The sequence below is a fragment of the Bison bison genome, unplaced genomic scaffold (assembly GCF_000754665.1).
Source record: "Bison bison bison isolate TAMUID 2011002044 unplaced genomic scaffold, Bison_UMD1.0 scf7180017864270, whole genome shotgun sequence".
Taxonomy (NCBI): Eukaryota; Metazoa; Chordata; class Mammalia; order Artiodactyla; family Bovidae; genus Bison; species Bison bison.
The window spans coordinates 1201043-1217623 of record NW_011494842.1 but is presented as its reverse complement, the minus strand read 5'-3'; the positions used below and the strand labels follow the sequence as shown (position 1 = coordinate 1217623).

Sequence of the window (16581 nt, the reverse complement as noted above, 5' to 3'; positions counted from 1 at the left end):
AAATTTGCTGGCATATTGAGTGCAGCGCTTTCACAGCATCATCTTTCAGGATTTGAAATAGCTCAACTGGAATTCCATCACCTCCACTAGCTTTGTTCATAGTGAGTTACTTCACCCCTAACTCTGTTTGGTTTATTTGCATGTTATTTTCTTAGGAAAAGCATGTCATCTGCAAAGAAAGGTTTTATTTCTTCCTTGATTTCTGATTTGGTGTCTGCTCTTAATTTGGGGAAATTGTTGTTATTGCTTCAGATGTTTCTTCTGTTCCTTTTTCTTTCTCTTGGCATTCCCATTATGCATTTGCTATATCTTTCGTAACAGTTCTCATGTGTGTGCTGTGCTTAGTTGCTCAGTTGTGTCCGACTGTTTGCGACCCCATGGACTGTGTTGCTCAGTCATGACTATTTGTGATCCCATGGACAGTAGTCTGCCAGGCTCCTCTGTCTGTGGGGATTCTGCAGGCAAGAATACTGGAGTGGGTTGCCATGCCCGTCTCCAGGCCATCTTCCCAATCCAGGGATTGAACCCAGGGCTCCTGCATTGCAGGTGAATTCTTTACCATCTGAGCCACCAGGGAAGCCCAACAGTTCTTATATATATATATATATTTTTTTTTCTTTTCCAGTCTTTTTTCCTGTCTTCCAGTTTTGGAAGTTTCTGTTGACATACTCTCAGGCTCAGAGATTTTTTCCTTTTGTGGTGTGCAGTCTGTGGTGAGCCATCAAAGGCACTGTTCACTTGTGTTGTGGTGTTTTGATGTCTGATTTCTTTTTGGTTCTCTTTTAGGATTTCCATCTCTCTTACATTACACATCTGTTCTTGCATGTTGCCTGCTTTTTCCATTAGGGCTCTAAGCATAGTAATCTTGGTAGTTTTAGATTCCTGGTCTGATGATTCCAACATCCGTACCAGCTCTGCCATTCTTTGCTTGCTCTTCACACTGTGTTTCTGCCCTTCGGTATGCTTGTAGTTTTCATGTGGAAAGTGGACATGCTGTCCTAGGTAAAGGAGCTGCAGTAAACAGAAGGGTCGTGCTCTGTGTGACTGTTCTCAGCCATGGAGAGCTTGCGTCCCTGGACTGGAACCATGTCAGGGCTTCCCAGGCCTTCCACTCTCCTGGGAGGATGGCTGTTTCCTGTCTCTCAGATTGTAGTTTCTCATGAAGTAGTTTCTCTGAAGGGCACACATCAATAAGAACTTAATGCTCTTGACATGCTTCAAAATACTCACTTTTTTCTCCCCGCACTGGAAACATGATGGGATTTTTCTTCAGCCGTCACTGAAAACCTGGTAAAGCTTCTGAAGGGCCTCACGAGAGGGTGAGGCCCTCGCATGACTGAGTTCCTCTGGCATTTAAGTCTGGTTAAAACTTGTCCACATGGAGCTCCCAGCGCCCGGTCAGTTCCAAGGCCAGGTCCCCACACCAGCACTGGTCCCACTGAGGTTTCCATGCATGGGTTTCTGCTCCACTCAGTTGACTTCACAGTTCATTCAAGCTTTTTACTTGTTATAATTGAGTGGCAACTTCTAAGATTCTTCCTTGTATGTTGGGCCAGAAAACAGAAATTAGATCATTTCTTTTTAATCAATAATTTCTCTTATATACATACTGTCCAGGAATTGCTGAAAATCCAGAGCCAAGAGTGTTTGCGCTGTCAGACCTTTTAGTGGGTGGACTAATGGCTCAAGATTACCTTACAGGCTCAGAGCAAAGCAGAGCCAAACTCTTCAGTATCCAGATGGTTATAAAGGAAATAAAGATGGGACTTCTCTAGTAGTCCAGTGGTTAAGAATCCACCTTGGAATGCAGGGGACACCATTCTGAGATTCCCACATGGCACAGAGCAGCTAAGCCCACGGGCCACACCTGCTGCGGCCCGCGCTCTGGAGCCCCTGAGCTGCAACTATGGAGGCCGTGTGCTGCTACTGCTGAAGCCCCCGCGCCTTAGAGCCTGTCCTCAGTAAGAGTAGCCTCTGCTTGCCGCAGCTAGAGAAAGCCCATGTGCAGCAAAAAGACCCACCGCAGCCAAAAAATAAATGAATAAACCTAAAAAGAGAAGGATATAAGGATGATTGATAGGTTATATAACTTTGTGAAAATCAAAGCTGCTGGTGGGTGATTAGCTGTCCTACAGACTACCACAATTTAAACATAAACAAGACAAGTTCTTAGAAATTTGATAATATTAAAGTAAATAATTCCTTAATCAACAAGGACCTGCTGTGTAACACAGGGAACTCAGTATTCTGTAACAACCTGTATGGAAGAAGAATCTGCAAAGAATGGATATATGTATATTTGTAAATGAATCACTTTGTTGTATACCTGAAACTAACACAACATTGTAAATCAACTGTGCCCCAATATAAAATTTAAAAAAGTAAGTGGTTCTTTTTATTTTTTTGGCTGTACTACATGGCATGTGGAATCTTAGCTTCCTGACTGGGAATCAAACCCATACCCCCTACAGTGGAGGCATAGAGTCTTAACCATTGGACTGCCAGGGAAGTTCTGTAAATGGTTCTTTAGTATAGTAACTCTTTGGTAAATGGATATATGTAATCCCAAAGCTCATTTTGTTAGCTAAAAGTAATGAAAATTGTTTTCAATTATAGGATAAGCATAAAGACCATATTGACCATCAGAAGGATAAAGTCGCCTTGACTCTGGCACGCCTAGCCCGCCATGTTGAAGTGGAGAAACAGCAGAAAGAAGAAAAGAACAGGGCATTCAGGGTATGTGGCTGCTTTCATTGGTGTTTTACCAGATTATAGAATTGTTTGTAAGAAAGTTAAATAGACCCTTACATAATTGGATACAAGTTCAGCATGCAATCTGTATAGCTCACTGATTTAGTAGTAGTTCGTGATGGCATTTTATATCTGTTCTTGTTTGTTGGATTTTGATCATATATGTATACAGACCAACAAAAAAGAAAAAATAGACTTGAGTGAACTTTATTTTGGGAATTTAAACTCATGGAATTATATAAGTTTCTAGTTACTTTATCACAGTTTATCAGGGCTTCAAGCTGTTGAAAGGTTATTTTCTATGCAATAGAGCCAGACCACTTTCACTTCAACCTCTTCCTTCGGTTATTGAATTAGGGCAATAGAAGATGAAGCCTGATTTAGAATCTTGCATGATATAAACCATTTCAAACTTTGACTTGCTTTACAGAAGGTTACCAAATGAAATTACCTTAGAGAACGCTCCCAATACTGCCAAATGTCTATTAGGAGTAAAATGTTGGCCAGTTGGGTAAAAAAACTTCCTCTTGGGAGTTTAAAAATGGAAATACAAATCACAGCATAATTTTACCATGTATGTTTTTGCTTCCTTGTTCCGTTTGTTATTATAAAGGAATTTATATATTTCTGTCGCCTTTGTTTTAGTATCTGCTTAATCTAATGTAAAATACCTTAATCTTTAAATTTAGAAGTACCTTTGTTTGGGGACTTTTATTAATACTTTATAATGTAATACCAATTAAACTAGAGCATAATATTCTAATTGTATGTTTAAAATGCTTAATACATTAGTGATATTTTTTTAAAAAAAGATTATTTCTTTCCTGGCAGAGACACTATTCATTTTTAAGGAAGCTTTCCGCAAATTACATTAAGTGTGTGTGTATGGGGAAAGTCTCTGAGAGAGGAGTGGTTATCAAGCTGTCCTCTTTTTCTGCCCATTTCCTCAGTGATGCTCACTGCTTTTGTGATGAGTTCAGAGTAGTTGCTTTGACAGCAAGGGTTTTTCTCAAGGGTAGTTTCAGCTTTTACCTATACAAACGTTCATTCAGTGTATTAAAGACTTTAGCTTGTTGGAGAAAGTTTTTTAAAACTTTGAAATTCTTGTTTACCCAATTTTAAAGAATGCATTTTTCTAGATTTCTTTCTTAAAGAGAAAGTGACTCACAGGTTCTGTAGCTCCTTGCTTGCTATCCATTCATGGTTTTTTGAAAATTTGGTTTTCCTTATATATAGCTTATTTTAAAAAAACTATCGATAGATGACAGAAAACAAAAACCAAAATAAACTACCTAGAAAGAAAGATAATAAAACTAATTCTTGAGGAATTGTAGTAGGTGTTAACTGTGACTACAGAATATAGTAGAAAACGTCTTCCAGCTCGTCTAGGCCTTTTGATTTTTGGTGTCTCGCTGTTAAAGTGGTTTGTCCATCTCTTTTGACAGAAATGTTTTTAAAAAAATAAAATCTATTAAAATCTTCACTGAATAAATCACTTTCAGAGATAATGTGTTGTGCTTGACTAGTTGACCAGTTACCAGCTTTGCTTGTTGATATTCCAAGAGTTAAAATGACTCACAAGAGGGGATGTGCCCCTAACATATGTAGGAATAGCTATATAATGCATATTAGCATCTTTGGAGAATTAGTACTCTATGGCTATACTTAGAACAGTGTTGTGTAGCTGATTTTTTTTCTGATTACAGTCTTGAATCTCCCTGTCTGCCTCTTACCTATGCTGATAGAAGATCCTGTTACATTGCTAACAGGGTTATTCAGTATGCTGGTCTGTTTCTTGCAAATCTAGCGTTTGTGGCTTTGTTATTTCTTTTTAAGGATATAAAAGCCTTTTTGAGATACAGTATGGTATACTGGTTAAGTGCATGAGTTCTAGAATCAGATTAGAGAATGAGAGTTTAAATCCTGGCATTGTTATTTGTCCCTGTGCAATGTATTTGGACTTCCTATGCCTCAGTTTTCCCATTATAAAATGGGAACCATACTGGTACCCATCTTACAGAGTTATTGAGAGAATTAGATCTAAGATGCTTTTAGAATAGTGCCTGGCACATGGTAAGTGGTTAATAAATATTCATTGTTATTAGGTTGGTGCAAAAGTAATTGCAGTTTTGCATTATTGAACTTTGCCATTTGATATTGAAATACATTCTTAAATAAATGTGGTTATGTTATGCATCATTTTAATGCACATTTCCTGCTGTATTTTTTTTCTGATATCTTACTGTTTATTTCATATGTATTTAGACTATGGAAATTGATACTAGACTAAAAGCAAATTCAAGCGATTTTCTTACTCGAGTTCAAAATGGTTCATTAAGCAGCAGAGACAACTCGCAACATCGACAACGCATTTGGCCCAGGAACTGCTAACGAACGTGTAGTGCAGTGCTGATTCAAGAAGTTTTGTGAAGAAGACCGGAACCTTGAAGATGAGGAGTGTAGTGGCCAGCCAACGGAAGTTGACAGTGACCAACTGAGAGCCTTTATTGAAGCTGATCCTCTTATAACTACACAAGTTGCGGAAGAGCTCAACATGGACAGTTTTATGGTCGTTCAGCATTTGAAGCAAATTGGAGAGGTGAAAAAGCTCAATAAAGTGGGTGCCTCGTGAGCTGACCAAATAAAAAATATTGTTGTTTTGAAGTGTCTTCTCTTATTCTATGCAATAACAATGAATCACTTCTGGATTGGATTATGACATGCAATGAAAAGTGGATTTTTATGACAAACAATGACGACCAGCTCAGTGGTTGGGCTGAGAAGCAGCTCCAAAGCACTTCTCAAAGTCCAGCTTGCACCAGAAAAAGGTCACGATCACTATTTAGTAGTCTGCTGCCAGTCTGATCCACTACAGCTTTCTGAATCCCTGTGAAACCTTCCATCTGAGAAGTATGCTTAGCAAATCGATTAGATGCACCGAAAACTGCAGTGCCTGGCACCAGTGTTGGTCAACAGTGGTGACCAGTGGGGCCCAGTTCTTCTCCATGACAACATTGGACTATACATTGCACAGCCAACACTTCAAAAGTTGAACTAATTGGGCTACAAAGTTTTGCCTCATCCACCATATTAACCTGATGTCTCACCAACCAACTACCACTTTCTTCAAGCATCTCAACAACTTTTTCCAGCGAAAACACTTCCACAACAGCAAGAGGCAGAAAATGTTTCCCAAGAGTTCATTGAATCCCAAAGCATGGATTTTTATGCTATAGGAATAAACATTTCTTGTTGGCAAAAATGTGTTGATTGTAATGGTTCCTATTTTGATTAATAAAGATATGTTGAGCCTAGTTATAATGATTTAAAATTCATGGTCTGAAACCACAATTACTTTTGTACCAACCTATAGATACAGCATGATTAGAGTATGCAAATAGATTTATCAGTAACATAACCAGAAAGATTTAGAGACTGTAAAAGTCTAAAGCATCTAGTTTAGTAGTTGGCACTGGCCCACTGCCTGTTTTTGTAAATAAAGTTTTATTGGAACATAGCCATGTCCATTTGTTTACATATTATCTATGGCTGCTTTTGTGCTGCAGCAGCAGAGTTGAGTAGTTGCAAAAGAGACTATATGGGCTGCAGAGCCTTAAATATTTATCCTGTGGCCCTTTATGGAAAAAATCTGCCAACCTTTGATCTAGATGGAGTAGATGTTTTGTACTGGTACATATTAAGTACTAATGAAGGTCTGCTCTTACACTGTTCATTGAACAAATATTTAATAGGCTTCTATATACTTCAGACTACATTTGGAAAATTTGAAAAAAAATGTTTTAAAATGTAAGGATGAAAATAATCATTCACATTTCCATTCCAGAGATAACCATTGACATTTATCATATTTATTTTCTGCTTTTTTCCCTCTCAGCAGGCAGAGTTACATATGGCTTGAAATAATCTTTGCTTATATTTGACCCTATTCATTTAATACAATTTGGTAACATACTTGATATCAAAAGTATACTCCTAATTCACAGAAAAGTTTGGTTAGTGTTTCTAATGACTTTCATGAAATGTACACACTGTAATTTACTTAAACAGTACCCTATTGTTGGAGATTAAGTTGTTGCAAACTGTGTGCAAATAGAGATGACATTGGGATCAACATCTTATTTAGAGCAGGAAACTTTGGTTTGACTTAGCTCCTTAGGATAGAGTTCTAGACTTGGAGTTACAGGGATAAAGGATAATCAGTATTTTTTGATCACTGTTGTGACAAAATCATTTTCTTAAGGAAACAAGATTAGTAATCACAGTTTAATTGATTTTTTTTCTTAATATCTTTAGGAAAAAATTGATTTTCAGCATGCTCATGGGTTACAAGAATTGGAATTTATTCGAGGACATTCTGATACAGAAGCAGCAAGACTGTGTGTGGACCAGTGGTTAAAAATGCCAGGTATTCTTTAGAGATCAGAGGCTTCCCTGAAGCCCTAAGGCATTGTGTCTGTTTATTCAGTTGCTAGTAAGTATATAAAGTATTAAAATTTACTTAACTGGAGGTCTGCTTTACCTACCAGTTGTCTTCCTATTTTGGCAAAAATGTATTTTGAGTAAAAGTAATCCTTGAGCAGATTAGATATTGCTCATTTATTCATTCATGTGTGTCCTACATGAAATAGTACTATGTGAGGCTATGTGAAGGTGTGTAACGGGTTATTTGAGGTCAGGATTCTGTAAGGAAATGGAATTTAAGCTGAGATGGAAAAGATTAGCATTTACTTATTTGTCCATGCAACCTATGTAGATATTTTGTTGGAAGTGTCGACATGGGAGGCTCATCTAAAGCAGTGGGTAGCTTCTTCATTACTAACTCTACAGACCTGAGATTCCTGGAGGAATCACTGTGGAGCGTTTTCCTTCCACCAGATAGTTTGGTAAAATTTTTGAGTCAGTAGGACAGTCCCTTGGGGCTTCCGCTCAGACAGCAAAGAATCTGCCTGCAATGTGGGAGACTTGGATTCGATCCCTGGGTTGGGAAGATCCCTTGGAGAAGGGAATGGCAACTCGCTCCAGTATTCTTGCCTGGAGAATCCCATGGACAGTGGAGCCTGGCGGGCTTCAGTCCATGGGGTTGCAAAGAGTCGGACACGACTGAGCAACTAACACTTTCAGGATAGTCCCATCAAGGCAGCTTTTCTAGCCTGTCTTGTAAAAGACCCACTGAGCCCTTAGAGGCTTGGGTTACTCACAGAAACCTTAGCTGTGGATTTAATCCAGCCAAAAGTTTAGTTGCAAAAAGTCTTAGAAATAATCTATTTATGCAGTGCTCAACTTTGAACCTGGATATCTTGTTCTATAGTTTTCAGAGGGCTTTTCTTTGGACAGAATCAAATCGCCACTTTTAAAATAATTCCAGTAATTTGTAGGTATTTTGACACTTGGCTACTCCCTGACACTGCATTTCCTTCTTATCTCCCAGTATGTTTGTGCCTGGCAAACCTCCCCCCTTGCCCTATCCTCCCTCTTAAATGCCTTTTCCTTTTTTCTTACTTGCCCGTGGGGTTAGCCACAGGCAAGTAAGTACTACATTCAGTACTAGAGGGTGCTAGGTTTTTTAGTCTGCCTAAGTTTGATTGCCCAGCTGTCTTTGATGCCACAGTGTTTTATTCATTTTTTGCCTATAGTTTTTGCCCTGTTGTGTTGGATTCATATGTTTACATATCTGTGTCTTTTACTAGATTGATATGTTATGGGGACAGAGGCTAAGCCTAATTAATCTTTTTTAGCGTCAGTGCCTAAGAAGAAGGCTCTGCACAGAGATGTCCAATAAGTGTTGGTTGAATATTATACCAGAGTGGGCAATGAGTATTTGCATATGAACACAGAAAGGAAGCCTAGAACCATGTTCCAAATTTGACTGTCATTCAACTAAACAAAAGAATTGTTTGGTATTCCAGACCTACTTTAGAAAAGTTTACTTGAAAATTGCTCTCTTTAGCTATATCAGAATCACCTGGGAGTCTTAAATACATGCCTGGGCCTCACCTCTAGAGGGTATCTGTAGATTTGGGAAGATTTTGATACAAAAATGGTCTAGAACTACAAGGCTTACAAGATCTCTTGTAAAATTGTTTCTCTCATATGTTTCTCTTCTCATACTGTTTCTCTCATTCTTCACTTTCAAGTCTTGCCTAGAATGATTGTTGGGTCAGTAATATATCCCTTTAGGCCTAATCTCTGGCTTTCAGGTTGTCAGAATATTTTCATTTCAGTTCAGTTCAGTCTCTCAGTCGTGTCCGACTCTTTGTAACCCCATGAATCGCAGCACGCCAGGCCTCCATGTCCATCACCAACTCCCAGAGTTCACTCAAACTTATGTCCATCGAGTCAGTGATGCCATCCAGCCATCTCATTCTCTGTCGTCCCTTTCTCCTCCTGCCCCCAATCCCTCCCAGCATCAGTCTTTTCCAATGAGTCAACTCTTCGCATGAGGTGGCCAAAGTACTGGAGTTTCAGAATATTTTAATTCACTATAAATTGAATTCACGAACATCTGAGTATATATTTTTCTGAGTGGATCAAGTGGGAACAAATGACTCAGTTAGCTGTCTTTATAATTGTTGTCAAGATGTGGTACTGTAGATCACTTCAGGTTACACCTGGTTCATTGGCGGCTGATAAGCTTGTGCTGTGAGTTAAGGTCTTGAGTTACATTCTTTTTATGTGGTTGTTTTATCTTCTTGCTTGGTCCCTGCCACACTGTAGCACTGAAGAGTCAGGGGGCTGTTGCTGGCATAGCAGCTTTAGCACTGGGCTGTACTTGCTGCGGTGCCATTCCTTTGAGGAGTGGAGAACTGGGGAAAACAGAGATGTCTTTTTGCTGTCAATTATAAAAAGTGAGATTCTACTTCTCAATAGCATTAAGGGACTCCATTCAGTCTATTCCAAAGTATCCAGCCATTATAATTCAGTTCTTTGATTAGAAGTAGTGTAAGGACTGGAGAAGGCAATGGCAACCCACTCGAGTACTCTTGCCTGGAAAATCCCATGGATGGCAGAGCCTGGTAGGCTGCAGTCCGTGGGGTCACTAGGAGTCAGTCACGACTGAGCGACCTCACTTTCACTTTTCACTTTCATGCATTGGAGAAGGAAATGGCAACCGACTCCAGTGTTCTTCCCTGGAGAATCCCAGGGACGGGGGAGCCTGGTGGGCTGCCGTCTATGGGGTCGCACAGAGTCGGACATGACTGAAGCGACTTAGCAGTGTAAGGACATTATTTATAATTACTCAAGCTTTGGAAATCCAACTTTTTTATAGACATTTATAGTTAGACCAGTTTCTGCACATTTGAATACTTAGTAATTTAAAAACAACACGCTATACTGTTTAAGGAAAAGAGCTGTTTAAATCTTTCTGTATTTTGCCTTTCCTTGGATAAAGCTTATTTTCTTCTAATTGATTGCTTTCTCCACTTTAATTTTTACCCAGAACCTCTATGGCTAAATAAAGGTCTTAATAGGCAACACCTGGAATGTGGATGGACAGTAAAAATTACTCTTAATTCTGACTGCATTATAAAATTAAAGCAAAAAATGGTGTATTGTTATTAATGCCTCTTTGAATGTGATTAATGCTGTGTTAGTCTTTTTTTATTGATAGAACACATTTATAAGCGTTTTGACAGCATTTAATAGAGGCATTTCTTCCATAAACAGAAGAGCATTGAAACCTTCAACATAGATAACCATTTGGGGATCTTAACTAGATGATGTTAAAGGTGTAACATTTTATTCCAGTTAAACGCTTAGGGACTTAGTAGAAATGGCCATAAAGATAAATATACAATTTTTTGTTATATGAAATATTCAAAGTATTTGAGTGAAACAAGTTATAAGAAATAATAATAGTCAAACTATATATCAGAATCCTCCTAGAACTTTTAAAATTCTTTGTTTATAGAACTTAACTCTAAATTTTTCACTGTACAACATGCATTGGGAGTTTGCCTGGAAACAGAATTTGGCTGAGGCGGGAAAGTTGTGTGACTGTAAGACCAAGATTATGACGGAAAGGGATAATCTTCACCAGATAAAAGGGATAATCTTCACCAGATAAAAGGACTGGTGAAGGCATTCTCCTTGTCCTCCCCATTCCCTCCCTGTCTCAGTTACAGCCTGTATAACTGAACCTTACAATGTGTGTAAGATACTTAAAAGAGAAAATAAGAATTAGAAGAAAAAATCTTTGCCAACTTATATAAATGAACAGAAGGGAGGCAGGTACAGGGGTTGTAGAGCAACTGGTTTTCTAATATATTCCATCTTTGACATTTCTTGACTGTTGAACTTAAGGGAACAGTTCTTTTCCTCAAGATAATATTACTTGGAGATCTTAATGGCTTTCCTTGTCCCAAATAGCTATTTATTTGTAGGTTGTTATATCTTTTATAAGAAAGTTTGTAAGCACTTAATTACAAGTAGGATCACCCATTTGATGCTGCCCAGTGTTTTTTTTTTATTGTTTTTTCATAATTTTGATTACCAGTCCAAAGGACAGTTACCTGAAATAGGAACTTAAGAATTTATATTCTGATGATACAGGACTCAAAACAGGCACGATTAATTCTGGAACAAAAGGTTCATTCCGAAGAGGAAGCCAAATTCGAGCATCTGGGAAACCAATTTCATGTCCCATAATGCACTGTAACAAGGAATTTGATAATGGGCACCTTCTCTTAGGACATTTGAAAAGGTAAGTGTGATGCTCAGAACAGTCGGTGCTGAAGGTGAGCTGAGAGCGCGAGGCACCTCTGCCATTGCGATTGTAGCTTTATGTTCCAAACTCTTACGGTACAGTTTTTTCTAATTTACATTTCTTAGGCTTCCTAGGAGGCTTGAAGTCAGATTATTCTAGTGATATTCAGTCCTAATATGTTTCGTAAAATTCTGACCAGACTTTTTGCATTGATGTACATTTGGATCAGTTTTAGAGAAATCCAGTCCGTTAGCAAATTTTAAGAGACACAAAGCATTTACAGATATGTGGGCTAGCTCAAAGAAAGATAATATTTCATTGCAAAGTAAATGCTAAAGGCAAACAAAGTATAGCGAAATTAATAATAAATGTTCTATTTATGAGATCCATAATTTACTGAAGTTTGAATAGTACAGCTTGAGAAAGTAAATATCAAGAGAAGGCAATATTAAAGGAGTTAAATAGTCCTTATCTTCGTAGTCTCCCCTTTTTATAGTTTGAAGAGGGGAGTTGAGTTTGGGGCTCTTGACCTTCTCCAGATGTCTCATCCTGCTTATGCCTGACCCTGGTGTGAGAGCCTTCTGGAGAGGGGTTCAGTATTCTACAGATAACTGTATTTTAAGTGTTTTTAATTTTTAAAAAGTCTTTGAGGCAGTTTTCAATGACACAAATTTGTTAAATGATTAAAATGACTCTAAAAGGATTAAAAGCCATTTTTAGGAAATAGGTGTGCACCAGAAAGCTTGACATGACATTATTATTCTAGTGATTCATTTACAATTATTTGTGAGTTTTATTTTGTTCCTTGCAAGAAGAAACAGATAATGGCTGTACAGTTTTCAGACTGGAAGTTTACCAATTTGGTGAAACATGCTTAAATCCATTTTATTGTATCTTGAGTACTTTTTTGAAATTTTAAGCTGTTGGTCACTGTTTCAAGAGATTGCATGGCATATGAGAGCCACTTGATATTTCTTGAATATAAAGAACGTTATTTAATACTTCAGTAGAAAAAGTGCAAACACTTGAATGTGTGTGTCTAACTTAACAAATGAAGCAACTTAGTGCTGCCTCTAGAATATGTCAGATTTTCTAATGTTACCTCTGTTTTGCCAAGTAGGTTCGACCACTCTCCATGTGATCCAACAATTACACTGCATGGACCTTTCATCAGCTCCTTTGCTTGTGTAGTATGTTATAAAAATTTTGTTACTCAGCAACAGTATAGGGATCACCTTTTTGCTAAGGTAAGAACATGTCCTAAGTTAAGGATAGGTATTCTTTTTCTGGAGATCTGTGGGGTGTTTTCTTGCTGTTCTTAAGCTTGCAGTCCACCGTGATGCACATAAGGATCAAAATTGTGATTGTCTATGATAAATAAAATGATTTGGAACGTTATTGTGGGAAGTTAACCCTGAGAGCTGAAAGCTAACAGTCCTAAAGATTATCATTGAAACTCTTTTTATTGAATTGCTCTGTGAAATTGACTTACTTTGTTCAAGATGTTCTGTGAGTTAATCACATGATAATCAGAATGGTATTAAGGACAGTGCTGTTCAGTGCTGGTTGACATGTCAGAGCCATGTAGTCAGTGATGATCCTTTATCAATGCTGGTATTAGGAGATCTGGTATTTAAAAGGTTGTGTTATGGGACTCACAGTGTGTGAAATCTCAGTTCAATGTAATAAAGAGCCCTGTAATAAGTGTTTATCAGACTTGATATTAGCAGGTATCTCACTTACTAATGTTACAAAATGTTAATTATGTGATATTTTTCACTCTGGAAAAGTTTTAAAATACTAACAAAAAGAAAATAAGAAACACTTTTTAAAAAAAATTTATTAAAGTATAGTTGTGCCGGGGTCCAGCCCCGGCTGATCCAGGGTATTCGAAGCGGGGACAGCGTCGGCGAGGGTCAGGATACAATAGCTTCAATTAGATATTAACTAGAGATGTAAAGAGTAATAGAATGAGGATAGCTCAGTGAAGAAATTCAGTGGAGAAAAGAGGCTGAATAAAATTCCAAAGCAGGGAATTTACGTCACCTACGAAGGCCGCAGGCCTCCTCCCGTTCTCCGGAAGGAGAGGAGACACTAAGGCCTCCCCGGTCTGATCTTAGAAGCCCAGGCAAAATTAGTAGGCTTGACGAGCTTCCCCGCCTCAGAGGAAAAATTCAGCTAGAAGGTGAAAGAAAGGACGTCATGGGGAGACCAAGTTTCGATGAACAAGGCCCGCACTTTATTTTCCAAAGTAGTTTTTTATACCTTAAGTTGTGCATAGAGGATAATGGGGGAAGGGGCGGAGTCATACAAGGACAGCAGTTCCTGGTCCTAATCGAAGCCAGGCTTTCAAACTTATCATATGCAAAAGTTCAGGTGATTTTACATCATCTTCTGGCCAGGAGGCCTGTTAACATTTTAAGGAACTTATTTTTCTCTAAAGGTGATTATTCCAAAGTCAGGCACCAGCCTCCAAAAAAGCATTGGACAAAGCTGCATTCCTATAGGGCAAAAGTGAGGTGGGCTCAATCAAGAAAAGAATTAACTCAAGGGTCCAAGGTTACAAACATTGAGCTACTACTTACATTTCTATACACCCATTATATCAATACACTGCCAAGGACACAGTAGGTAAGGAGTATGGAGACTTGCAGCAAACATTGGCCCAATAAGTGAAAAACCCTTCACCAATACAATTTCTAATCAATCTTTTAACAACTCAAAGGAATCTGTGTTTAGACAGTTTAGAACATCTCTCTCTCACAGTTGGGAGGCTCTGAACAATCACATGTGGCCAAAAAAACCTATTCAGGCAGGCTAGAGGATTTCCAAAGGAGTTTGTAGGTTGAAACGCTGTCACACCCAGGAATTATTAACTGGAGCTGTAAGCTAACTCTTTTTTCAGAGAGAGGTAGTGGGGGACAGCCCCCCCGTAAAGTCAGAGGTGTAGGTGAAAGCACAAAGCAGAAAGTAGGCAGACTCTGGTTTTGGGGGTAGATGCTCGAGAATTTCCAGGGGGACTCCTGAGGCTCGATCCCCCCTTTGCGTATGCCGAGCCTCCTTCCTCATGACCTTTGCCACGGGCGGAGCTCGCTCCCCGAATAGTTGATTTATAGTGTTGTATTAATGTCTGTTGTGCAGCAGAGTATTTAGTTATACACGTACAGACATTTCTTTGCATATTCTTTTCCATTATTGTTTATCACAAGATATCGAATATAGTTCCCTGTGCTATACAGTAGGACCTTGTTTATTCTAAATATTATAGTTTGCATTTACTAACCTTAAACTCCCAATCCATCCCATCTCCACCCCCTCTCCTCCATGGCAACCACTGGGAAATCACTCTAATGTCACTATAGAGATAAGCATTATTAACATTTATATATATATATTTCTGTTATTTCTCCATATGTAAATATTTTTACATAAGATAAGGTATCTAAGTTATTTCATAATTTAAAAAAGCAGTGTGTTATAAGCATAAATGTTTAAATGTTGAATCAGTATGTACATTTAAAATAAGTGAATGGCATTCTGTATGACTGTAAGGTATTTACTTATTTACTTGTGGTTGGCTGTGCCGGTCTTCGCTGCTCTGTGGGTTTTCTGTGTGACGATATTTATTTACTTGTGGTTGGCTGTGCTGGTCTTCGTTGCTGCGTGGGTTTTCTGTAGCTCCTGCAAGCGGGGGCTGCATGTTGCTGCAGTGTGCAGGCTTCTCACTGCGGTGGCTTCACTTGCTGCAGAGCACGGGCCCTCGGGTGCAGGGGCTTCAGGAATTGCAGCCTGTGGGCTGAGTGATTGTGGTCCCTGGGTTCTAGAGCACAGGCTCTGTCGTCGTAGCTGGCCACTGGGTGAGGTGCTCTGCAGCATGTGGGATCTTCTTGGATCAGGGGTCAAACCTGTGTCTCCTGCATTGGCAGTGTGGATTCTTTCCCACTGAGCCAGCTGAGAAGCCTCTCTTTTTATTTCCTATTAGATGTATTAGTTTACGTTTTTCTGTCATTATAAACAGTAACACCTTAAATACCCTTGTAGCTAAAAACCTATGAGAAGATTCATACTTCAGGTATTTGCTGAGTAAATATTAGATTTTGAAATAGTAAAATGCTAACGTCCAAAGACTAGTAAGGTTTTTCTTTAAACCATATTTTCAGAATTTACTAGTCTGTGACCTATTCTTGAAAAGTCATGTCGGTAATACCCTAGATTCTGTGTAGGTTCACACAAAGTGGAGACTTGTGCTCTCAGCTGTCTCTGATTGAGTTCTGTGTTCCCAGAATAGATGTGCCTCTTGGCAGTGAGTTTGCTGTCTACTCCATCATTAGTTTTGGGGAGCCTGTGTCTTGTTGAACCCTGGCGAGTGGCTGTAGCATGAGGGGAATCCATGTGCTCTAGAATGAATAAGCCATAATGGTAATCGTCAGAGGAAACAGGTTCAGAGGAAGGGGAGAGGAGAAGCTGGAAAAGTTGGCAGAGCCCTGCGGAGGAGAAGTGGTCTTCCAGGCTTGGATTTGGATAGGTGGAAAGGAGCCTGCAGAGAATAGCAAGTAGGGAATAGGGGTGGTGCAGAGAGCAGGGTACACAGCAGGCCCGAGACTTCCATCCTTAGACGGACTTGCTTGTAAGGTTGGCACTGAGCTGCTGTCTGGGAACTTGAGATTGGCAGTTTCCCAATGAGTCTCTGATGAGTGGCTTTTTGTGCCTGAACTGTAGGTGCAGGTGGTGTGGTTTATGCTGAACACCTGCTTTCCGTGTGGGGTTATAGCATTTTGGTCTGTACTAGGCAGGTATGACCTAATCCCCTGGGCACTAAGTCTTTTTTTTTTTTAGTTTTGAACTCTTATTTAAAAATTTGAACTCTTTTTAAAAATTAACTAATTAATTTTAATTAGAGGATAATTTGCTTACAATATTGTGGTGGTTTTTGCCCTCAGTCAGTTCAGTTGCTTGGTCGTGTCCTACTCTTTGCAACCCCATGGACTGCAGCACGCCAGGCTTTCCTGTCCATCACCAACTTCCAGAGCTTGCTCAAACTCCTGTCCATTGAGTTGGTGATGCCACCCAACCATCTCATCCTCTGTTGTCCCCTTCTCTTCCTG

General features: G+C 39.1%; 1 protein-coding gene across 1 annotated transcript in view; it reads left to right on the top strand.

Moving 5' to 3' along the window:
• ZNF451 (zinc finger protein 451) overlaps positions 1 to 16581 on the top strand; it is an 89192-nt gene that overhangs the window by 26994 nt on the left and 45617 nt on the right. Inside the window, exons 4-7 of the mRNA XM_010848704.1 lie at positions 2617 to 2736; positions 7066 to 7177; positions 11323 to 11473; positions 12597 to 12723. Of these exons, the coding sequence (XP_010847006.1) occupies positions 2617 to 2736; positions 7066 to 7177; positions 11323 to 11473; positions 12597 to 12723 (510 nt within the window). The remainder of the gene's footprint in view (positions 1 to 2616; positions 2737 to 7065; positions 7178 to 11322; positions 11474 to 12596; positions 12724 to 16581) is intronic.